A 22,211-nucleotide genomic window follows, 5' to 3' on the forward strand; every position below is an offset into this window, starting at 1 on the left:
ACCTGTGTCCCCCCCCCCTCCCCGCAGCACCCGGTGCTGCCTGGCTCCCACGCCGACTCGAAACTGTGAAGCTTTGTACCCCCCCCCCCCGCCAATACACCCGCAGCGAGCCCCCCCCTTACCCCGTCTCGCCTGGTTCCTGGCCCCCCCCCGGCCCCCCCCCCGGGGCCAAGCAAGAGCCAAACGCCGCCTTCTGAAAAAAATCAAATTACATTTATTGATGCAGGGTTGGTTGTTGGTTTTTTTTTTTTTTTTTTTTCCTTTTTTTTTTTAATTATTTTTTGGGGATTTTTTTTTTCCGGTATATTTTTTTTCCGTTTTTTTTTTAATGATTTTTTTTTTTCTTTTATGATTTTTTTTTCTTTTTTTTTTTTTTTTTTTTCCCCGTTTTCGTTTCGATAAGACTCGGGACTAGAAAGAAGGGACGCGCTCTCCCTACACAACGACTACGGGGCCGGGGGGGGGGGGGGGGGGGTCTGCCCCCCCTGCTCTCTGCCCGACGCGGGGGGGGACACGGCGGGGCCCCCCCCCCGGCATGGGGCTGTACAGGGGAGGGGGCCGGGGGTGCGCGGCGGATGGACGGGGTGGGGGGGGGGGGGCAATGGGGGGGGGGGGGGGGGCTGAGGTCCTTTCTGTTATAAAAGAGGAGGAAAAGGAGAAAAACGAAATCCTTCATATTAAAGTGTTTTTTTTTTTAAAGTGGTCCCTTGGGGGGGGGGGGGGGGAAGGTGAGGGGGGGGGGGGGCCCGCTCTGGCGCTCGGGGTGGGGTGGGGGGGCAGGAAGATCACAGTGCTGGCTGAGCACGCAGACGGGGCTGGGGGCCAGGAGCCCCCCCCGGGGCTGGTTTGTTACTGAAGGGGGGGGGGGGGGGGCAGGGGGGTTGCTCTGCACTGGGGCCTGCGCTATAGAGTGCTGGGGGGGGGGGGGGGAGATGCTCCATGGGGGGGGTAATGGCTTGCACAACCCCCTCCCCCCCCCCCAATATCCCCCTGGGGCTATGGCAGGGCCAGCATTTGGCTGCCCCCCCCCTTTAATAAGACTGGGGGGGGGGGGGCGAAATGACATTGCTAATTAGCACCTCGGCTAATTGCAATCGAGCGCATGTGCCCCAGCTGGGCAGCATGCCTTTTTTTTTTTTGGGGGGGGGCACACAGCACGGCAACCCCCCCCCAAAATAAATACCTATCCCCAATTCCCCCCCCCGCCATGGTCCTGGGGGGGGGGTTAAAGGAGCAGGAGGGGGCTAATGGGGGGGGGGGTTGGGGCCAAACCCACCCCACGGTGGCTCCCTCCTGCCACCTCCTCCCCCCCCCAGGGTGCCCCCCCCCCCCCCAGGGTGCTGGGGGGGGGGGTCCAGGCGCTGGGGTGGTCCCTGCCCGAGCCGGGGGGGCTGGGGGGGGGGGCACCTGGGTGGCCGCTTCCTGGGCGCGCACGCCGATGCTGCTGATGCTAATTATTATTATTATTTTTTTGCTTTTTTTTTTTGCGTTTTTTTTTTGGGGGGGGGGGAGCTGGGTGGTTTTTTTTTTTTTTTTCCTTATTTTTTTTTTCGGGTGTGTGTGTATTAAATACAGGTTTTTTTGTTTTTTTTGGCACCGCGGGGGGCGTCGGGTTCTCGGCCGGCGTCGGGCGCTGGGCTCACACGCTCATTGTCATGCTGGGCGAGTACTAGAGAGAGCGGAGACACCGGAGGGTTAGCGGGGCCGAAATTTTTTGGGGGGGGGGGGGGTCACGGCAGCAAGGTGCTCGGTTAGGTGCTGCGGGAGGCGTGAGCGGGGCACCCCCCCCCCCCCGTCCTCACGCCTCCGGGATGCTCTGCCACGGCCGGACCCCCGCCAGCACCGGGGGGGTCCGCCCCGGGTCGGTCGGAGCTCTGCAGGTGCCCCGTCCCCCCCGGCAGCCCCGACCCCCCCGGGCCCCCCTCCCTCGCCGTTTGCCCCCCCGGGTTGCCCCGGGGGTGCCCGCCGGGTCCCTTACGCTGTCGCTTTGGAAGGGGTTTAGGAAATTGCTGCCCATCTCGGCGTCGTCCCGCGGGGTGCCGGGGGGGTTGCTCAGCCCCGCCAGGTTACTGGGAGAGCTCTGCGGGGGGGGGGGAAATAAATAAGGGTTAGTGGGGGGGGGGGGACGTGGGGGGGGATGGGGGGGCAATGCACAGGGTGATGGTGCATGGGGGGTGTAAAGGGGTGGCCTCTGTGCATGGGGTGTTGCATGGGGGGGGTCAGTGCGCATAGGGGGGGCTCAGTGCATGGGGGGGGCTCTGTATTGGGGGGGGGGGGGTCAGTGCACGGGGGTCCCAGTTAATGTGGGGGGGGGTCCCCAGTGGTGCACGAGGTCATGGGGTGCTGGTATATGGGGGGGCTCAGTGCATGGGGGGGGCTCTGTATTGGGGGGGGGGGGTCAGTGCACGGGGGTCCCAGTTAATGGGGGGGGGTCCCCAGTGGTGCACGGGGTCATGGGGTGCTGGTATATGGGGGGGGGCTCAGTCCATGGGGGGGGGGCTCTGTATTGGGGGGGGGGGTCAGTGCACGGGGGTCCCAGTTAATGGGGGGGGTCCCCAGTGGTACACGGGGTCATGGGGGTGCTGGTGTATGGGGGGGGGGGCTCAGGCCATGGGGGGTCTCCTGGTGCTTTGGGGGGTCCCAGTGCACTGATGGGGGGGGTCCTGGTGCATGGGGGGGGGGGGGGGTCCTGGTGCCAGGGTCCCCCCCCCCCGTGCACGGGGCCGGGGCTCTCCGCACTCACCTTTGGCAGCCCGTCCATGTCCCAGAGCCTGCAAGGGCGACGGCAGCGCCGTTAGCGGCACCCCCACCCCCTGCCTGTGCCCCCCCCCTCCCCAAAACCCCCCCCTTGTGTGTCCCCCCCCCCCCCCCACGTCCCCGAGGTGCCAGGGGCCCTGCACGGTGCCCGGCAGCCCCCAGATGGAGCTCACGGACCGCAGGATGCGGCCGCCGCGGCGCTGCTCCGCCGGGGGGGGGGCACCGCCAGGACCTCGGCTTTTGGGGGGGGGGGGGGGGCAATTATTTTTTTTTGGGGGGGGGGGGGGTACCCACCTAAGGAGCCGTTCATGTGATGGGGCTCCATCGCGCTCATGCCGCCCATGGGCCCCTCCGGCCCCGGCCCCATCGGGAACTGCAAGGGAAGCAAAATTTGGGGGGGGGGGGGGTGAGAGCAGGCGGGATGGGGTGGGGGCACCCCTGGGGGTCGTGTGCCCCCCCCCCCCACGGACACCACCCCCCCCCAGGCACTCACGTTCGGCCGGTTCCCCGCCGGGCCGATGGGGTTCATCATGGTGTACATGTTCTCGCTGGAGTTGGTGGAGTCTGCCGGGAGCACGGGGGGGGATTTATTGGGGGGGGGCAATGCGTGTGGTGCCTCCGACCCCCCCCCCGTGTGTCCCCCCCACCCCCACCCCAACCCCACCGACACTCACCTCCGGGGCTGGGCATGATGGGGGTGCCGGGGGGGCCGCCGCCCCCGGGGGGGCCCTGGGGGACACAGGAATGGGGGGGGGGGGGGGGGGAGGATCAGAGGGGGGGGCACGGGGGGGTGCAAGCAGAGCAGCCCCCCCCCCAGCCCCGAGCCTCCCCGGTACTCACCACGTAGTTCCCGGGGGACGAGGAGGAGTAGGCAATCTGGGGGGGGGGGGTGAGAGAAGGGTCAGCATGGGGGGGGCACAGCCCCCTCCCCTTATTCCCCCCCCCCCCCCCCAAGAGCCCCCTCCCCATACTTACGGAGTTGGCGTTGGGGTTCGGCCACGGCCCGCGGCCGCCGGGACCCCTGGAAGGGAACGGTGGGAGGTGGGGGGGGGGGGGGGGCGGGGCTCAGCTCTGCTGCCCCCGTCCTTGTGCCCCCCCCCCAAAAAAAAAATCCCCCCCCCCCCAAATCCATGCCTGGCCCCCAAGGGAGCCGGGGGGGGGGGGGGCCGGGGCACGCAGACCCTTACATGTTCATGGCGGGCATGCCGGGGCCGGCCAGCGAGCTGGGGGGGGGGCCGCATCCCGCTGCCGTAGGTCTGCGGGGAAAGGGGGCTGAGAGGGGGCCGGGACCCCCCCCCAGCCCTGTCCCGAACCCCGTCCGCACCAGCCCCGTCCCCATCCCCCTCAACGGCCCCGTTCCCGTCCCCGTCTCCATGTCCGTACCCAAAATACCCACGCCTCCGGCCCTGCTCCCAGCTCCATCCTCACCGGCCCTGTCCCCCATCCCCGTCCCCATCCCAGCCTTCATCCTCATCCTCATCCTCATCCCCAGCCTCGTCCTCAGCCCCATCCCCGTCCCCTTCCCCATCCCCATTCCTGTCCCTGTCTCCCTGTCCCCCTTCCTGGGCCCCACCCCCATCCCCATCCCCAATGCCATCCTCCTCCCCCTGTCCCTTCCCCTTCCCTTCCCCATCCCCATCCCCATCCATCCTCATCCTCATCCCCCATCCCTATCCCTGCCTCCAACCCAGTCCATCTCCCTGTCCCCATTCCCACCCCAATCCCATCCCATTCCCCATCCCATCCCAATCCCAACCCCGTTCCCACCCTATCCCATTCCCAACCCCATCCCATCCCCGTCCCCATTCCCATCTCAGTCCCATCCCATTCTCCATCCCCTGTCCCAACCCCATTCCCATCCCCATCCCATGCCCATTCCATGCCCAACCCCATCCCATTCTCCATCCCAACCCATCCCCATCCCATTCCCAATCCCATCCAACCCCATTCCCATCCCCATCCCATCCCCATCCCAACCCCAACCCCAACCCCAACCCCAATCCATCCCATTCCCAATCCCATCCCAACCCCAACCCCAACCCCATCCCCAACCCCAATCCCATCCCAACCCCAATCCCATCCCAACCCCAACCCCAATCCCATCCCATTCCCAATCCCATCCCAACCCCAACCCCAATCCCATCCCATTCCCATCCCCATCCCATCCCCATCCCAACCCCAACCCCATCCCCAACCCCAACCCATCCCCACCCCAATCCCATCCCAACCCCAACCCCAATCCCATCCCATTCCCAATCCCAATCCCATCCCAACCCCAACCCCAATCCCATTCCCCACCCCACCCCAATCCCATCCCAACCCCAATCCCATTCTCCATTCCCCACCCCACCCCACCCCATCCCAACCCCAATCCCATCCCCATCCCCAACCCCAATCCCAGCCCCGCTCACCTGGGGCGCCATGCCGGCCATGCCCGGGGGGGGTTCATGCGCTGCATCGGGCCCCCCATGTTGGGATGCCCTGCACAGAACGAGGGAGGGGGGTGAGCCTGGGGGGACCCCCAGCACTGTTTTTTTTGGGGGGGGGGGGGACAGGACCCCCCCGGTGCTTTGGGGGGGGGGGGCCCGGAGCCCCCACTCACCCTGCGACCGCGCGGCCGGGTCCATGGCGTTGGGCAGCAGCGGCTGGGAGCCGGGGACACCCACGGGGGGCTGCGGGGGGGGAAATGGAGGGGGTCAGATAGTGGGGGGGGGGTCAGATGGGGTGTGGGGGGGTCAGATGGGGAGGGGTCTGCACCGATTTGGGGGGGGGGGGGGGGGGGCACCTCACCTGGTTCGGCATCCGGAGCGCGGGCCGGGGGCCGCCGGGGTAGCGGGGGGACATGAACGGCTGCGAGAGAGGGGAGCAGAGCGGTGAGGTGGGGAGGGGGCTGCGGGTGTCGGGGGGAGGGCACGGGGGGGGCCGGGGCGCTGCTGCGGGCCGGGGGGGGGGGCAGGGGGGGCACCCCAGCCTTACCTGGGCGTGCGGCCCCATCATGGGGGCGGCGGGGTTGTGGGGCGGAGGTTGGGCGTGCGGCGACGGCTGCGAGCCGGCGGCGCCTTCGAGAGAAACAGAAAGGGTTACGGGGCTGGGGGGGGGCTGGGGGGGGCTGGGGGGGGGGGCCCCCCAATGCGCACACACCCCCTGGATGGGCAGGGGGGGGGGATTGGGGCGGGGGGCGGGGGGGGGGTCTGGGCTGCAGCGTGGGGGGGCCCCGGCCCGTGCCCCCCTTCCCAAAGGAGCGCGCAGGAGACGTGCACGGCGCGGGCAAGGTGCACGGCGTGCGTGCGCTCACACGCGTGTGCACACGTGGCCTTGCACGCCACAGCTCACGGGGGGGCTCTGCAGGACACGTGTGCACCCCCCCCCTGTGCACGGTGCTCCGCGCATGCCCCCCCCATGCATGCACACCCCCCCCCCCCCTTGCACACCCATGCACACGCGCATGCTCGTGCACGCACAAGCAGCCCAGGCATATGCCCCCCCCTCCCCAGTGCTCCCCCCCCCCCAAAGCAGCACCCCGAGGCGGGGGGGGGGTTACCTGGAAGAAGCCGGGGGGCATGGGCCCCCCCGCCATGCCGTCGCTGGGGGGCAGGTTCCCCATCACCGGGCTGGGCGCCGCCGCCGCGCTCTGCGGGGAAGGGAGAGCTCAGCACCGCGGGGGGGGGGGGGGCCGCATCCTGGCCCCCTCCCCCAAATGTCACCAACCCCCCTCCATGTCACCAACCCCCCCCCGGTGCCACCACCCCCCCCCCCACGGTGCGCAGGCGGCTGCCCCCAGCCCCCCCCCCCCCCCCAGCTGCGCCCCACGAAGCCGCCCCCGGCCCATCCTTGCCGTGTGGCACCGGGGGGAGCGGGGCTGGGCCGGGGGGGCACCGGGGCGAAGCCGCCGTCTCCCCCCCCCCCCCCAAAGCTGTCCCATCTGCCACCAGCCCCAGGACCACCGGGTGTCCCCCCCCCTGCCTCCTGTCCCCCCCCCCCACCCCCGAGCCAGGAGCTGCTGGGGTCAAGCGTGCGAGCAAGAGGGCAGCGCGGGGAGAACCGGGGCGCTCCCTGCCCTGGGGGCTATGGGGGGGCCTCGGGGGGTCCCGGGGGGGCTGGTTGGGCCCGGGGGCTGGGGGGGGGAACGGGCAGGGGGCCCTGGCCCCTCTCGCCTGCCGGCCCGGGTCCGAGGGGAGCTATTAAACGGGGAGGAATGCGCTGGCTTTCCGGCTCGGCCCCTCGCGCTGTCTCTGCCACAACTGGTTTCAATTTGGAGGGGAGGAGGAGAAGGGGGAGGGAGGGGGGGTGGGGGGGGGGCCTGGCGCTGCCCCTCCGCGCTGGGGAGCCGGCGGGGGCCTCCATGGGGCCCCCAGTGCCGGGAGATGGGAGGGGGGGGCACAGCCCCCCGTTGGGCACCGATGGGGCACGGTCACCGTGTGCCCCCCCCCCATCCTGCTCCAGGCACATCGCGGTGAGGGGCAGCCGGGGGGGCCCTGCTGTGACCCTGGGATGTCCCTGCCCCCCCCCCCCCCCTTGATGCCACCAACGTCACTGCGGGCAGCGGGCTGGTCGGGGGCCCCCATGGGTGCTGCTGGAGGGGGGGGACATGGGTTGGGGTGGTGGCACCTGGGTATGGTGCAGGGGGGGGTCACAGCTGGAGCCTGGGTGACACCGGGTGCGGGGTGACACCGGGTGCGGGGGGTGACACCGGGTGCGGGGGTGACACCGGGCGCGGGGTGACACTTGGCACGCGGGGTCGGACGTCTGTGGGGTCACACCACAAACGTGGGGGTCACAGCGGCGGGGGGGGGCCGCGTGTGGCACACGGGGCACGCCGAGGACACGGGCGATGCCCGGTGCCACCACGCCGGCCAGGGTCACGGGTGGCACCGAGGCCACGGGTGACACCCGGCACACTGGTCCCGCCAAGGCCACGGGTGACACCGCGTGCCCAAGCGCCCCCCCCGGCACACACAGCCCCCCCCCGGCACACACAGCCCCCCCGGCACACACAGCCCCCCCCCCGGCACACACAGCCCCCCCCCCCAGCAGGGGTCACGGCGGGCAGAGGCCCAGCCGGGGGTCCCTGCCCCACGGGCCCCCCCCCCGTGGCCTCGCCGTAGGGCCGCGGGCGCAGTGGGGTCGGTGCCCGTCCCCCCCCCGACCCCCCCCCCGGTTTATCAGGCGCAGGATGGGGCCGGGCCCAGCTGAACTCACTTTGCAGCCATGCACAAATCATTTGTGAGACAATGGCAGGTCTGTGCGGGCGGCCAAAACCAACAGCGCCGGGGGCCAGCAGCCGCAGCCCCCCCCTGGAAGCGCCTCCCCAGCGCCCCGCAGCCCCCGCGCATTCCTCCCGTTAACCCATCGGCCCCCGACGAACCCCCCCCCCAGACCCCCCCCCGGCCCTCGTTTGCCGGGAGGAGGTTGGGGGTGGGGGGGGTGGGGGTCCTGGAGCACCCCCAGGGCTGGGGGGGCCTCGGGAGGGGCTGGTTGGGGGGGGGGTGCAGGGTGCGTGGTGGGGCGCCCATAGGGGAGACCCTTGGGTGCTCAGCTCAGGTCCCAAGGAGGGGGGGGGGGGTCCGTGGGGTGGCTCTCGCAGCGCCCAACGGGGAGCCCAGCGCCGGGGGGGGCCCCGCCGTGGAGCCCAGCACCGGGGGGGGCCCTCCTGGAGCCCCCCAGGGAGCCCGGCACAGCTCCGAGCACGGAGCCCAGCACCCACCCCAGGACCCACCGCCGGCCCCGTCCCGCAGCCCACCGCGGTGCCCAGCACGGAACCAGCGCCGAGCCCCCACGGAGCCCCCACGGAGCCCCCCACGGAGCCCCCACAGAGCCCCCACGGTGCCCCCCACGGAGCCCCCACGGAGCCCCCCATGGAGCCCCCACAGAGCCCCCACGGTGCCCCCCATGGAGCCCCCACAGAGCCCCCACGGTGCCCCCCACGGAGCCCCCACGGAGCCCCCCACGGTGCCCCCCACGGTGCCCCCCCACGGAGCCCCCACGGAGCCCCCCCACGGTGCCCCCCACGGAGCCCCCATGGTGCACCCCACGGTCTCCACCACGGAGCCCACCACAGTGCCCAGTTGGAGCCCACCACTGGACCCCTTACGAAGCCCCCCCCCCCCAGCACCCACCACCGTACCCCCCCGGTGCCCCCCCCGGCACTGACATCGGCCCCACCACGGCGCCCACCCGCCCTCGCCCCCCCCCCAGCCCACCCGCATCGGGGGGTCCCCACCAGGGCTCTGTCCTGGTGCCGTCCGTGTCCCCCCCACCCCCCCCCCACCCCAGGGTGCCCCGGGGGGCAAAGGGTGCGGGTGGCAGCTCTGCCTGGGGGGGGGGGGGGGACACAATCCCCAACCCCTCCTGGGGACCCCCCCCCCACCCCGCCAGGGTCAGGGTGCACCCCCAGCCCCCCGTTTTGGGGCGCCGGGTCCCGTCCCCACGCAGGTCAGTGGTGCCCGACCTCCAGCCCGAGGCGGGGGGGCGTCGCTGCCCCCCCCCCCACCCCCCCCAGCCCACGGTGGGGGCAGGATCGGGCCCCCCCCCCCCCCCCCCCCCCCCCAGCCCCTCCCTCGCTCCCAGCCCAGTGATGCAAAGCAGGAGTTGCCATGGCAACAGGTTGGGGAGTTTCGGCTCCTCCTGCAGGCACCAAGGTCAGGAGGGAGAAAATGGGGGGGGGGGCACAGCCATGGGGGGGGGCAGCAGGCCCCGAGCTGGGCTGGGGGACCCCCACAGTGCTGCCCCCCCCCCCCCCATAACCCTGCTACCTTTGGGGTCGGCGCTGCCGCTGCGCATCCCCGCGGCGACGCGGGGTCACCCACGGTGGCACTGGGGGTGGCGGGGAGGGGGGGGTCGGGGGGGGTCCCTGAGCATGCAGCGTTGGTGGGGGGGGGCACACAGCCAAGCAGCACCCAGGGGAAAGGTGGGAGCCCCCCCCCCACTTGGTGCCACGGCGCCGGCAAGCCCCCGCTGCGCCCCACGGGGGCGCACGCCGGGGGTCCCGTGGGGCTGAGCCCCATGGGTGTGTGGGGGGGGATTTTTTTTTGGGGGGGGGGCTCGTCCCCCCCCACCCCCGGGGGTCCCCCCCGGCCCCCCCCCAGGGTCCGCCTGCGCGAGGCAGCAGTGCCATGGCAACGGGGCCTGACCCGCGCCGCGTCCTCGGCGTCACCGCACCGCCGGCCTCATTAATTCCGGCACGGCGCGGCGCCGGGGGGGGGGCCCGGGGGGGGGGCACACTGTGAGGGGGGGGGGACACACAGACAGGGTGAGGGGGGGGGCCCCCCGCTGCTGCCTGCAGCCCCGGCAGCCCCCGCGCCAGCACCGCTGGGGGTGGCTGCAGGCAAACCCGTGTGCGACGCACACGCGCCCCCCCGGGCAGCCCCGCGGCGCGTGGATAACCCCAAACCCCCCCACCCAAATAACCCCCAACCCCCCCCCCCCCCCAATAACCCCCCCCCCGTGAGCTCGGGGTGCTGGGCGGCCTGGGAATGGGGTGCGGGGGGGGGTGCTGAGCACCCCTGGATTGCAAAGGGGGGGGGGGCGTGAAGGGCTCTGCGCCTGCGGGTGCCGCGCGTCCCGTGCCCCATGGGGCACCCGAAATGCCAGGGGGCTTCCCCGCCCCCCGCGGGGCGTCCCGCCCCCCGGGGGGGGCTTCCTGCATCCCTCACCCCACAGCATCCCGCACCCCTCGGCAGCGTGGATCCCGCAGGATCCCACAGGATCCCCCGCAGGATCCCCCGCAGGATCCCGCACCCCGCGGGACCACCGACCCCGCGGGACCCCGCACCCTCCTGGTGCCACGCACCCCGCAGCACCCCGCATCCCTTGGGACCCAGATCCCGCAGGACCCCGCACTCCCCCACACCCCCCCGCACCCCTCCAGGTCCCGCTGTTAATTGCACACCGCTAATTAATCCACCGCCCCCCCCCACCCCGTGCCAACACGGAACAGGGATGGATGGGGGGGGGGACGACACCCAGCGCCACCCCCCCGTGGGGACAGGGGACACTCCACGGGGACCCTGACAAGGCCACTGTGCCCACGACGCATTAAGGGGGGGGGAGCTGCTCCCCAGATGTCCCCACGGATCGCTTTGGGGGGGGCAACCCCAAATCCCCCCCCCCCAGCCCCGTGCCCCCGCTGCCCCTATAGGGATGCTCGCCCCATTGGGGTCACCCCGGCGCCGTCCCCGCGGGGATCAGCGGGAGGGTGGCACGGGGTGGGGGGGGTGGCACCGGGGGCTGGGCTCAGCACGGGGGGGGGGTCCCGGGGGGGGGTCACAGCCGGTCCCCCGGGATTACCCCTCCCGGCGCCGCGCAAAATAGGTCAGCGCCGCGCTGCCGGGGCTGGCACGGCACCGCCTTAACCCCCAGCGCGCCGGCGGGCTCGGCACCGCACCGCCGCCCCCCCCCGGTGTCCCCAAGGCACCCCCCAAGGTGGGGGGGGGGGGTCCCCAATTTGGGGGGGGTCCCGTCCCTGTGTGTGCCCCCCCCCCCCCCCAATAAAGTGCCGGGCGGACTCACGTAGTCGTGGAAGGCTTTGGCCTCGCTCGAGTGCTCACACGTCTCGCGGCGGTCGGGGGCGGCGCAGTACAGGTCCCAGAAGACGCTGTGAGACGGGGGGGGGGCACAAAAAAAAAAAAAATCAGGGCCCCCCCCCCTAAAATATCCCCGTGCCCCCCCCCCTTCCAGCCCCCCAAAATTGGGCGAGCATCCCGGTGCTGCCGGGGAGGGGGGCGCGGGCATCGGGGTGCTGCACGGCACCGGCGTGGGGTGGGATGGGGGGGGCAGGATGGGACCCCCCCCCCCTAAAAAAAGTGCCCCCCCCAGAGGAACGCGAGGCCCCCCCCCCGGCTCCAGTGTTTGCCCTGGAAGCGGTCGCTCCGAGCGGCGGCCGCAGCCCAAATTCCTGGGGCTTTACATCAGGGCTGCAGCATCCCGGGGAGGGCTGGGGGGGGGGGGCCCCGCTGCCTGCCCCCCCCCCCCAAAAAAAAAACACCACCCCCCCCATTATTCCCCCCCCCCACCACCACCACCACACTGTGGCCCAACGGGGACAGAGGAGCCCACGGGGGGGCCCCGTGTGCCGTGTCGGAGCCCGGAGCCCCCCAGTTTTGGGGGGGGGGGGGCGGTTTTATGGGGCTGGAAGCCCCCCCCGGGGGGGGGGGCTGTCTGTCTGTCCCCCCCCCACCCCGGTGCCGCTATAAATCCCGGGGCTTATTGCAAACAGCCGGCTCCTGGGCACCAGCACCCTGCGACCCCCCCCGGGGGTGCCCGTGCGCCCCCACCCCAACCCAGAGCATCCCCCCCCGGGGGGGGGCAGGATCTGTCCCCCCCCCCATCTTTTATTCCCCCCCCCCTCCCCGCAGCCTCTCTCCCTGCTATTTTTTTTTTCGGGGCCGGCCAAATTGGATCCAGCTGGAGGGGCCGGGGCTGGGCTTTATGGGGTGGGGGGGGGGGGACCGGGGGGGGGGCAACGGGGGCATGCGGGGGGGGGCGAAGTGCTGATGGGGAAAGCAGAGCGGCGGCGTTAGGGGGCACGAGGTGACACGTGGGGACGTGGGGGGGGGGGGGGGACGTGGCAGAGCCTGGTGCCAATGGGGAGCACCGGGGGGGTCGGGGGGGGGGACGCACAAAAAAGGGGGGGGGGTCCCGGGGGGGGGGGGCAGCCCCCACTTACCACCACCAGGAGTGCAGGAAGCCCGGCGGCTCGCCCAGCGTGATGTTCTTCTCCCATCGGATCTGCGCGGGGACGGGGACAAGGAGCGGGGGGGTCACACACCGCCATGGGGGGGCTCCCAGATGTGCGTGTGTGCGCCCCCCCCCGGGGCTGGGGGGGGGGGGGTCTTACCTCGGACAGGAAGGTCTGGGCGGATTTCTGGGCGCCCACGTGCAGCAGGTACTCGTAGACGTAGAGCGCCAGCCTGCAGGGACACGGGGACGTCACCGGGGGGGGGCACGGGGACAGCACCCGGGGGGGGGTCACGGGGGGGGGGGGGGGGGCACGGGGACATCACCGGGGGGGGGTCACGGGGACACCACCCGGGGGGGGGGTCACGGGGGCAGAAGCGGTGCCCCCACGCGCCACTGCCACCCCCCGGCCACGAGCCTCGGGGTGCGATGGGGACGAAGCCCCTGGGGGGGACACTGGGGGGGGGACACACATGGGGGGGGGAGGAATTAGGGTTGGGGGGGGGCTGTAATTAAACGGAGAGTTAACGAGCGAGGGGGGGGGCTGCTGCTGCCTGCACGCGGGGCCCCCCCCCTGTTGGCCGGAGCCCACCCTGGGGGAAAGGTGCGGGTCCCACGGGTGACACCGAGCGCCCCCCCCCCCCCCCAAGGGTGACACCGAGCGTCCCGTGGGTGACACCGAGCCCCCCCCCCGGGTGACACCGAGCCCGCTCCCCCCCCCCCCGTCCCCACGCAGCCGGGCCGGGATGCGGGACGGCCTCGGGTGCCCCAGCAGGGCCTGAAGGCACCGACCGGGGGGTGCCCCCCCCCACCCCCCCCCACCCCCCCCCCCCCCCGACCCCCCCCCAACCCCCCGACCCCTCCCGGTGCCCCCCACCCGCGAAGCACCGCGCGGGGACACGGCGGGGGGGGGGGGACCCCCGGGGGTGTCAGGGCCGGGACCGGGGTGGGGGACACCCGGGGGGGGGGGTGGTGGAGGGGACACCTGGGGGGGGGGGGGACACCCGGGTGGGGGGGGGGGGGGGGGGCTGGGGGGGGGGTCCCCGCGCTCAGCCCCGGGGCCATCCCCGCGGCAGGGAGCGGGGCGGGGCGCCGCTGTCCGCCCGCCCCCGCCCCCCGGCGCCCCGCTCGGAACCCCCGGCAAACTTCCGCGGCGCCCCCCCCCCCCCCCCCCCCTCCTCCTCCTCCTTCCTCCCCCCCCCTTCCTCCTCCTCCTCCTCCTCCCCCCCCCCCACTCACTTCTCCCGGGCCTGGCCGTCCGAGGGCACGCCGGAGCCCTTGCCCTTGCCGTACATGCTGGGGCGCGGCGCGGCTCCACCTGTCACGGGCAGCGGCTCCCCGCCGCCATCCCGGGGCCACCGCCACCGCCACCGGGGCCCCCGCGGCTGCGGCTCCGGCTCCGGCCCCGCGCCCCGCGCCCGCGCCCGCGGGGGGCCTTGAAACCGCCGCGCCTGGGCCGGGGGTCCCCGCGCCGCCCCCCCCCCCCCCCGCCCCGCCCCGCGCCCGGGCCCGGCCCCGCCCCTCCCGCGGCTGTTCCGGCCAGGCGGACTGCACGCCCCCCGCGGGGGGGGGGGGGGGGGTGAGGCCACGCCTAGGGAGGGGGGGTCTTAAAGGGGCGATGGTTGGGGGGGTGGGGGGGGACCACAGGTAGGGTGGGGGGGGAGTGGGGGGGGAGGGGAGCGAGGGGAAGGGGGGGCGGGCGCGAGTGGGGGGACGTGGATACGGGGGGGGGACATGGGGACATGGGGGGATGCGGGCACGAGTGGGGGACATGGATATGGGGGGGACATAGACACGAGTGGGGGGACGTGGATACAGGGGGGGGACATGGAGACATGGGGGGACACGGACACGAGGGGGGGACATGGATATGGGGGGGACATAGACACGAGTGGGGGGGACATGGAGACATGGGGGGACACGGGCACGAGTGGGGGACATGGATATGGGGGGGGACATGGAGACATGGGGGGATGCGGACACGAGTGGGGGACATGGATATGGGGGGGACATAGACACGAGGGGGGGACGTGGATACGGGGGGGGGACATGGAGACATGGGGGGATGCGGACACGAGTGGGGGGACATGGATATGGGGGGGGGACATGGGGGGACACGGGCACGAGTGGGGGACATGGATATGGGGGGGGACATGGAGATATGGGGGGATGCGGACACGAGTGGGGGACATGGATATGGGGGGGACATAGACACGAGTGGGGGGGACATGGAGACATGGGGGGACACGGGCACGAGTGGGGATGTGGAGATAAGGGGGGATGCGGACACAAGTGGGGGGACACGGACGCCAGTGGGGGGACACAAGGGGGCGGACATGAGTGGGGGGACATGGATCCGACGGGGGGACATGGAGACGAGGGGGAACACGGACACGAGTGGGGGGACACGAACACGAGGGGGGGGACATGGAGAAAAAGGGGGACATGGACACGAGTGGGGGAAAGGGGCATGAGGGGGGGGACACGGACACGAGTGGAAGGGGGAAACGGACACGAGTGGGGACATGGAGACAAGGAGGGACACAGACACGAGTGGGGGGACATGGAGAAAAGGGGGAACACGGACACGGGGGGGGACGTGGACACGAGTGGGGGGACAGACAAGGGGGGGATACAGACACAGTGGGGGACAGGGACACAAGGGGGGGACACGGAGTTGGGGGGACACAGACACGAGGGGGGACAGGGACACAAGTGGAAGGGGAAATGGACACGAGTGGGAACATGGAGACAAGGGGGGGGACATGGACACGAGTGGGGACATGGAGACAAGGGGGGGACATGGACACCAGTGGGGGCGCAGACCCACGGACACAGGGGAATGGGGAGGACACGGGGGACACTCCGACCCCCGTGGGGCGCGGGGCCGCCATCCCCCCCCCCCCCCCCCCCCCCCCCGTGTCCCCGTGTCCCGGTGCGGTGTCACAGCACCCCCTCGTGTCCCCTCCGCACCCCGGGCGCGGGGGGGGGGGGGGGGACCGGCCCCACGGTCACGGTGGTGGGCGCGGGGGGGGGGGGGGTCCGGGGCCGGATCCTGCCCGGCCCCACGGGGACACCGCGTGGGGAGGCGGCGGCTGCCTCTGGGAGCGGCTTCGTGACCCCAAAAACTTCGGGGGGGGGGACCCGGGTAAAAGGGGGGGGGGCTGGCGGGGAGCTCGAAGCAGGCGCCGTGTGCGGGAGCGCGGACACGCGTGGGCGTGTGCACGCGTGTGAGCTGGGACCGCACGGGGCTGGGGGGGGGGGGGGGGTGGGGGGGGTGCACGCTCGTGTGCGCGTGCACGGCGGGGGATGCGCGTGCACGAGCCCGGCGCCGTGCGTGCGCGCGCGTGTGCGTGGCGGTGCGCGCGTGTGCGTGTGCGCGGCGGCGCCTGCAGGGGGCGGCCGTGGCCGGGGCACCGAGCCCGTGCGGGGCCGTGCGGGGCCGTGCGGGGCCAGGGGGCGGACGCCCCCCCCCTCCCACGCACCCCCCCCGGACGCGAGGGGGCGGCCCTGGGGCCGGGGGGGCGATGCGGGGCCGGGCCCACGCGTGGGGCACGGGACACCCCCGTCCCCCGGGGGTGAGGGTGGGGTCCCCGCTGCGACCCCCTGCGGGGGGGGGGGGTCACCGCGGCCACCTCCCCCTGCCCTGGTGCGACCCCAAAGCCCCGTGTCCGGACGGGGCACGGCGTGGGAGACCCCAGCCCGGACCCCCGCCCCCCCCCCCCCCCCAAGTGCTCGGTGTCACCGGTGTCACCGCAGCCACCCGTGGCCCTCCCCACGCCACCCCGGCCGGGCACAATTCACCGGCAACGCTGCGCCACGCCGGCACACGCAGCCGTGACACCGGTGGGGACCCACCCGGGACCCCCAAACCCAAGCTGGGACCCCCCCCAACCCTGTCCCTGTTCCCCCCCCGTGGGGCTGGCACCCTGCTCACCCCCCAGCATCCTCCTGCCCCCCCAGCCGGGCAGAACCCCGGGGTCCCGGGGGGCAGTGGGGTGCCCACGCGGCCGTGGAGGCTGGACCTGGGGTGCCGAGGTGGGGGCAGCTCCGGTGACCCCCCCGGGCCCGGCTACGCCCCGGTGCGGTGACACGGGGCCGGCAGGGACCGCCTGTTCCTCTTTCCGCACAGAGCCAGCCGCAGGCGAGTGGGGCGCTGGGGCCGGGGTGGGGTGGGGGGGACACGGCGAAAGCACCCATGGGTGCGAGGCGCCAAGCGGAGAGGGCGCGGGGCGGGTGGCACGGCTGAACTGGGCTGCGCTGGTTTGCACTGGGAGGGGGAAAGCGGCGCTGCCAGGCTTGCCGAGTGCGGGGGGGGGGGGGGGGTTGGTTTGGCTGACAGCCGTCTCCCCGCAGCGGGGTGGCCATGGGGCACCCCACGGCCGCGCTGCTGCTGCTGCTGCTGCTCCCCGCGGCCGCCTCGGCCTCCTGCTTCTCCTCGGTGTCGGCCACGGAGGAGGATTTCTCCAACCGCACGGCGCAGTGCAGGGAGCTGGACTGGGGCATCTTCGGGCAGCAGCGCCGGCTGCTCCTGGCCCACAACGGCATCGGCGCCGTGAGCCCCACGTCCCGCGTGGGATCAGCGCTGGAGGAGCTGGACCTGTCGCACAACGAGCTGCAGCGGCTCCCCGACGCCTTCCTGGAGCGGGCGCAGGGGCTGCGGCGGCTCCTCCTGGGGCACAACCGGCTGCGGGAGCTGCCCAACGGCTTCTTCGCCCGCACGGCCGCCCTGCAGAGCCTGGAGCTGCAGGACAACCCCCTGCCCGCAGTCCCCGCCAGCGCCTTCCACCCCAACCTGAGCCGCCTGGCCGTGCCGTGCCGCTGCGACGTGGTGGGCAGCGTGCTGGGCGCCTGCGCCGACAACCGCACGTGCCTCTGCGGCGCGCCCGACGGCACCTTCAACGTCTCCGGTTTCCACGAGCGAGAGTGCCGGGGAGGCTCGGGGGTAGTGGCCGCCGCAGGCGGGGCCGCCGCCGCGGTGGCCGTGCTGGTGGCGGTGGCCGTCGGCGGCGTGGCGTGCCACCGGAGGAGGAAGGCGGCCGCCGCGGGATGGGGCAAGCGGGAGTCCGCCGGGGCCCACGGGCAGCCCCGGTACGTCAGCCACGGCGCTGAGAGCGGCCCCGCCGCTGCCTCCGCTGCCGTGGGTGCGAGCGTGGCTCCCGACTACGAGAACGTCTTCATCAGCCCCTGCGTGGTCCCGGGCATGGCCCCCGCGCACAGCAGGACGCCGGAGTGGCAGCGGGCGCAGTACAGGTGAGCCTCTGGCACGGGTCGGGCTGTGGGGGGCATGTGGCATCCAACCCCCTCCTGTGCCATTCCGTGCTGTGTAGTCCCACGAAGTGATGTCCTGTCCCATCCCTTCCCATCCCTTCCCATCCCATCCCATCCCCATCCCATCCCATCCCATCCCATCCCATCCCATCCCCATCCCCATCCCATCCCCATCCCCGTCCCCATCCCCATCCCATCCCCATTCCCCATCCCATCCCACCCAATCCCATCCCACCCCACCCCACCAAACCCAAGGACTGAGCACTTTTGGGGCCAGATCCATGCTCTTTCACCCCCATTGAGCCCCCAGAGCCACGCGGGGTGGGACAGGAGGGGGCCATTTCCCCCCGGTGACCCCCCCGGCCCCCAGCCCTCAGGTGCCTGAGGACGACACCTATTTCATGGAGAGCGACGCCGGGGAGCAGCCCATCTACGCCAACACGGGGACCCCCGGCGAGGAGGTCTACGTCGTCCCCGACAAGTGAGGGGACGGGGACCCCGGGGGGGGCGCCACGGCTGCCCGGTGGCTGTGATGGGGAAGCAGAGGGTTGGGTTTGGGGTTTTTTTTTTTTTGCAATTAAAGCAAAACTGCTCTGCAGTCGTTTCCTGCCTGGGATGGGAAGCGGAAGCAGCCGCTTCTCCCCAGGCTTTGCACCGAGGGGACGGTGACGGGCGGCCTCCACCAGAAGTGGGGTCCCCGGGGGTCCCCAGGGCTGGGCTGGGGGCGCGCGCGGTCCCCCCCCCCCCCCCCCCCCGTACCCTGCTGGCAGCATCGGGTGCCGTGATCTTTAAGCACTGGTTCCCAGTAAGGGCTGGGTGCCATGGGGCACCCGCGGCGTGCGGCTCCTCTTTCGGGGTGTCGGGGTGGCTGTGCACATGGGGACACACTGGTGGTTGGGGACATCCAGGTAATGGGATCAACCCGGCTATTTTCCTGCTAAATCTGTCAGTTTGGGGTAAAGAGGAAAAGCACCACTTTGGGACACTCCTGGCAAGATCTCCAAGGCCATCGGTGCGAGGTTACAAACTCTGGGATGTGTCTGGAGGGGAACGGGGACGTGGGGACAACCACGGTGCACCCAGGTGCCCTCCCAGCCCTGTGCGGGTCTTGGTGACACATTAAATGTTGTAATTGTCCAAAATACCACGTGTAGCTCCTCATCTGCTGCAGGCTGTAAAGTTCAACCTGACGGAGCTGCATGAGGTCCCCAGGAAGGTCCCCAAAGCCCGTGTCCCTGTGGCGGAGGTGCCAAGAAGCCAGGACCCTCAAGGACACGTCCCCATGCCCCTCATCCCTCAAACCCTGGTCCCCAGACCCCATGCCCCCATCGTGGTGGTCCCCGTGTCCCACATCCTTCAAGCTCTGGCCTCCAAACCCCACATCCTGAGGGTGGAGGACCCCCACCCCATGTCCCTCGAGCCCATGCCCCCAAAGCCCATGTCCCCGGGGTGGGGGTCCCCCCATCCCATGCCCCCCGAGGCCCCGTCCGCCGGTCCCTTTGCCACAGGAGCCTGGAAGCGGCAGCGGCCGCGTCCCAGCCCGACGGCCCCGGGGTCAAGGCTGCGCCCGGCACCCGTTTCAAGGCCACAAACAAACCAAAGGTCCCTGGGACCATCGCCCAGGGATTACTCACCCGCTGGGCTCGCAGGGCAGGGACGGGGCTGGCTTGACCCCGGAAAGCCAGAGGATTTACAGGCAGATCCGTGAGAAGCCAGCTCCCGGATGGCCGTGGGTGTGGGGGGGGACAACAGGGACCACCACCAACAGCCTCGTTCCCATCACTTTATTGGTTTCCAATGCTACAGCGATCTGTTTTATAGAAATATACAAAATACAAAAGGAAAAAAACCAAAAAACTCCCCAGAACATCTCTCGCCGCGTGATACAATAAGTTAGCAATAAATAAGAGTTGTATAAATAAGTCTGTAACCAGAGGGGAGCGGGCGCGCGGGCACCGGGGTGGGCTGCGGCCACCTGGGGACAGCCCCGCCGCCGTGCCCGTCCTCGCTCCGGTGGGAAGAGCCCAGCTACCGAATACAAAATGCTTTAAATAAGGGAGGAGAGGGCGAATAAGTTACGGTGGCCTGTGGAGTGGCGGTGATCCCACCTGGAGACCGGAGGGATCGTGTCCTCGAGACGGGGCTGAGCCGTTCCGTGCACGTTTCGCCCCGCGGGTCTGCTTTTTGGGGCGCTGGTGCTGGGGGGGGGGCTCTGCCACCACCCGGGCGGTGACGGGTCCCCGTCCATGCCAGAGGCGAGGGGCCGTCAGGCGCAGTGGCACCTGGTGACCAGCATGTCCTCGAAGACGGTGGAGACCAGCCTACCCTCGCCGTCGTAGTGCATCAGCACCATGGGGTCGTAGCCGGCGGGCACGCAGCAGGGCGCCGGGGTGGCCTTGGAGAGGGAGTGCATGCGGGCTTTGATCTGGGCGTGCATGCTGGCCGGCTTGTAGTTGTGCGGGCAGGAGCCCTCGCAGAACCGCATGTAGTAGCTGTTGGGGGCGATCACCCAGTCCGACCAGCCGATGTCCTGGAAGGACACCTTGAGCGACTTGAGGCAGCACTTCCCCTCGCTCTTCCTGCACTCCTCGTCCAGCCCGCGGGCTCTGCGGGCCCTCGGCCCCGCGGCCTCGAGGGTTTCCACCTCCAGCACCAACGTTTCGGCTTCCGAGCCCGCCGGCGAGGCTGAGATGTCGGCGGTGAAGGCCAGCTCCAGCTGCAGACTGGCCTCGGGACCGGCAGCCCAGCGCCGGACGGGCGCCGTCAGGTCCACGCTTGGAGTGTCGGGGTCGAGCTCTTGGGTTTGCAGGAGCTGGGGGGCTCCCCCAGGTCCCCCCAGCGCATAGATGCTGACCTGGGGCTGCCCCGAGGCCGGGGAGCCCAGGGACTGCTTGAAAAGCTTCAGCTCCGCTTGCACCACCCGCAGGCGCCGGTGGAAAGCCTCCGTGCGGGACACGACGAGGTGGTAGCGGTAGGGACCGCGCGGGTCCTGGTCCCCGTGGGGGTCCTGGTCCCCGTGGGGGTCCTGCTCTCCTTGGGGGGGCTCCGTCCAGCGCCGCACTGCGGGGACAGGAAGGACAGCTGATGTAAGAGTTGGAAATCCAGCCCTGAATCAAGCCTTGTGGTCAGCTCCTTGTCCGGCAGCCAAACCACGCAGCTGCCCCGGGGCCACCTCCGGGGAATCGCCCGGAGCCCGCGGGATGCCGACCCCGCTGGGTCCATCCCCAGCCTCCACCCCGGGGGTGCCGGACACGCGGGGACCCCCAGGCACGGGGCAGGAGCACGAGGACACCGCGGGGCCAGCCCCCGCTGTCCCTCCCAGCCTGAGCAGCAGCCGAATATTTCCCCCAATTCCCCCAGGTATGGCTAAAACCCCGGCCGCAGGGAGCAGCGGGAGGCGAGGGACAGCGGCACCGCAGAGCCCGCTCGTATCTGGAATTCACCGGTCTTTGCGTTTTGCACCCAAAGAGCTGGAAACGGCGACTCCTCCCCTGGCCCAAGCAGGGGAAGCGGCTGGGAGGAGGAAGAGGAGGAGGAGGAGAGGAGGAGGAGGAGGAGGAGGAGGAGGAGGAGGAGGAGGAGGAGGAGGAGGAGGAGGAGGAGGAGGAGGAGGAGGAGGAGGAGGAGGAGGAGGAGGAGGAGGAGGAGGAGGAGGAGGAGGAGGAGGAGGAGGAGGAGGAGGAGGAGGAGGAGGAGGAGGAGGAGGAGGAGGAGGAGGAGGAGGAAGGTGACAGCAGCGGATTCATGCCCGGTCATGTCCTAGCGCATGCTGGGGTAGCGTGCGGGACGCGGCTCAGGGATGTGGCAGGACATGTCACCCCATGGCAGGACATGTCCCCCTGTAGCAGCACGTCACCCCGTGGCAGGACATGTCCCCCCGTAGCAGGACATGTCCCCCTGTAGCAGGACATGTCCCCCCGTAGCAGGACATGTCACCCCGGCGCGGACCCGGAGCCCACAGGGGGGGCTCCCGATGGCAGAGGGGCCACTTCTACTTACGGATGGGTGTCAGGCGGTGCAGCCTCCTCGTCCCGGCCACCGCTGCCTCCTCCCGGCTCCGGTTCCCCATCAGCTCGGCCACTTTCTGCTCGTACTGCTGCTGCGCCCTCCTGATGCTCTCCTGGTCCAGCCTGCGCCGCACGGCGGGGGGAGCGGGCATCCCCAGCCGCTCCAGGATGCTCCTTTTGATGGTTTCCACCTGCAGCCTGTCCTCGTCCCAGCCGCGGGGCCGCGGCTCCACGCCGGCCAGGAGCAGGAGGAGCAGCAGGCAGGCGGCGGCGGCCCCCACGTCCCGCAGCGCGCCCGGCAGCATCGCGCCGGCGGGGCGGCTGTCCCGGCGAAAGGGGGGGAGCACGAGTTGCAAAACCTCTTGCGCAAAGGCTCCGCGTGCGGCTCTTATCGATGCCGTGAGGAGAATGAATGAAGAGGACCAGACCTGGCTTTATAGGAGCGGGACTTTGCCCGCCCCCCCCCCGTCCTCTCCCTCCCCGTCCTCTCCCTCCCCATCC

The 22,211-nt window shown here is 71.5% G+C and overlaps 4 protein-coding genes across 6 annotated transcripts in view; 1 reads left to right on the forward strand and 3 right to left on the reverse strand.

Moving 5' to 3' along the window:
- UBA52 (ubiquitin A-52 residue ribosomal protein fusion product 1) overlaps nt 1-22,211 on the reverse strand; it is a 147,582-nt gene that overhangs the window by 72,879 nt on the left and 52,492 nt on the right. The gene's annotated exons all lie outside the window — the stretch shown is intronic.
- SSBP4 (single stranded DNA binding protein 4) lies at nt 1,396-13,903 on the reverse strand. Its single transcript, XM_066983632.1, has 17 exons — nt 13,672-13,903; nt 12,593-12,665; nt 12,422-12,483; nt 11,266-11,350; nt 6,299-6,388; nt 5,548-5,607; nt 5,360-5,429; nt 5,169-5,238; nt 3,945-4,013; nt 3,733-3,778; nt 3,598-3,633; nt 3,432-3,486; nt 3,251-3,321; nt 3,048-3,130; nt 2,744-2,771; nt 1,979-2,080; nt 1,396-1,669 (listed from the first exon to the last, which is right to left on the reverse strand). The coding sequence occupies exons 1-17, from the start codon at nt 13,725-13,727 to the stop codon at nt 1,640-1,642; spliced, it is 1,086 nt and encodes a 361-aa protein (XP_066839733.1). The 5' UTR covers nt 13,728-13,903; the 3' UTR covers nt 1,396-1,639.
- On the forward strand, nt 16,053-19,323 carry LRRC25 (leucine rich repeat containing 25). Of its 3 annotated transcripts, XM_066983867.1 has the most exons (4): nt 16,053-16,576; nt 16,789-17,685; nt 18,074-18,184; nt 18,654-19,323. In XM_066983867.1, the coding sequence occupies exons 2-4, from the start codon at nt 16,799-16,801 to the stop codon at nt 18,661-18,663; spliced, it is 1,008 nt and encodes a 335-aa protein (XP_066839968.1). In that variant the 5' UTR covers nt 16,053-16,576; nt 16,789-16,798; the 3' UTR covers nt 18,664-19,323. The 3 variants fall into 3 exon arrangements, with proteins under 3 accessions (XP_066839968.1, XP_047933810.2, XP_047933811.2); XM_048077853.2 differs by lacking the exon at nt 16,053-16,576 and having other exon boundaries at nt 16,590-17,685; XM_048077854.2 differs by lacking the exon at nt 16,053-16,576 and having other exon boundaries at nt 16,590-17,685; nt 18,875-19,323.
- On the reverse strand, nt 19,473-22,132 carry GDF15 (growth differentiation factor 15). The gene is made up of 2 exons (XM_048077855.2): nt 21,703-22,132; nt 19,473-20,763 (listed from the first exon to the last, which is right to left on the reverse strand). The coding sequence occupies exons 1-2, from the start codon at nt 22,013-22,015 to the stop codon at nt 19,970-19,972; spliced, it is 1,107 nt and encodes a 368-aa protein (XP_047933812.2). The 5' UTR covers nt 22,016-22,132; the 3' UTR covers nt 19,473-19,969.

Source organism: Anser cygnoides, chromosome 27 (genome assembly GCF_040182565.1).
Source record: "Anser cygnoides isolate HZ-2024a breed goose chromosome 27, Taihu_goose_T2T_genome, whole genome shotgun sequence".
In the NCBI taxonomy this organism is placed as follows: Eukaryota; Metazoa; Chordata; class Aves; order Anseriformes; family Anatidae; genus Anser; species Anser cygnoides.

Excerpts from the sequence above, each read along its gene's own strand:
- SSBP4 (XM_066983632.1), bottom strand. The coding sequence starts at position 13,727 with ATGTACGGCAAGGGCAAGGGCTCCGGCGTGCCCTCGGACGGCCAGGCC. Across the intron at positions 3,322-3,431 it reads CATCATGCCCAGCCCCGGAG|ACTCCACCAACTCCAGCGAG; the intron begins GTGAGTGTCGGT and ends TGCTCCCGGCAG. Across the intron at positions 1,670-1,978 it reads ACCCCTTCCAAAGCGACAGC|TACTCGCCCAGCATGACAAT; the intron begins GTAAGGGACCCG and ends CGCTCTCTCTAG.
- LRRC25 (XM_066983867.1), top strand. The coding sequence starts at position 16,799 with ATGGGGCACCCCACGGCCGCGCTGCTGCTGCTGCTGCTGCTCCCCGCG. Across the intron at positions 17,686-18,073 it reads TGGCAGCGGGCGCAGTACAG|CCCTCAGGTGCCTGAGGACG; the intron begins GTGAGCCTCTGG and ends CCCGGCCCCCAG.
- GDF15 (XM_048077855.2), bottom strand. The coding sequence starts at position 22,015 with ATGCTGCCGGGCGCGCTGCGGGACGTGGGGGCCGCCGCCGCCTGCCTG. Across the intron at positions 20,764-21,702 it reads GCACCGCCTGACACCCATCC|TGCGGCGCTGGACGGAGCCC; the intron begins GTAAGTAGAAGT and ends CTGTCCCCGCAG.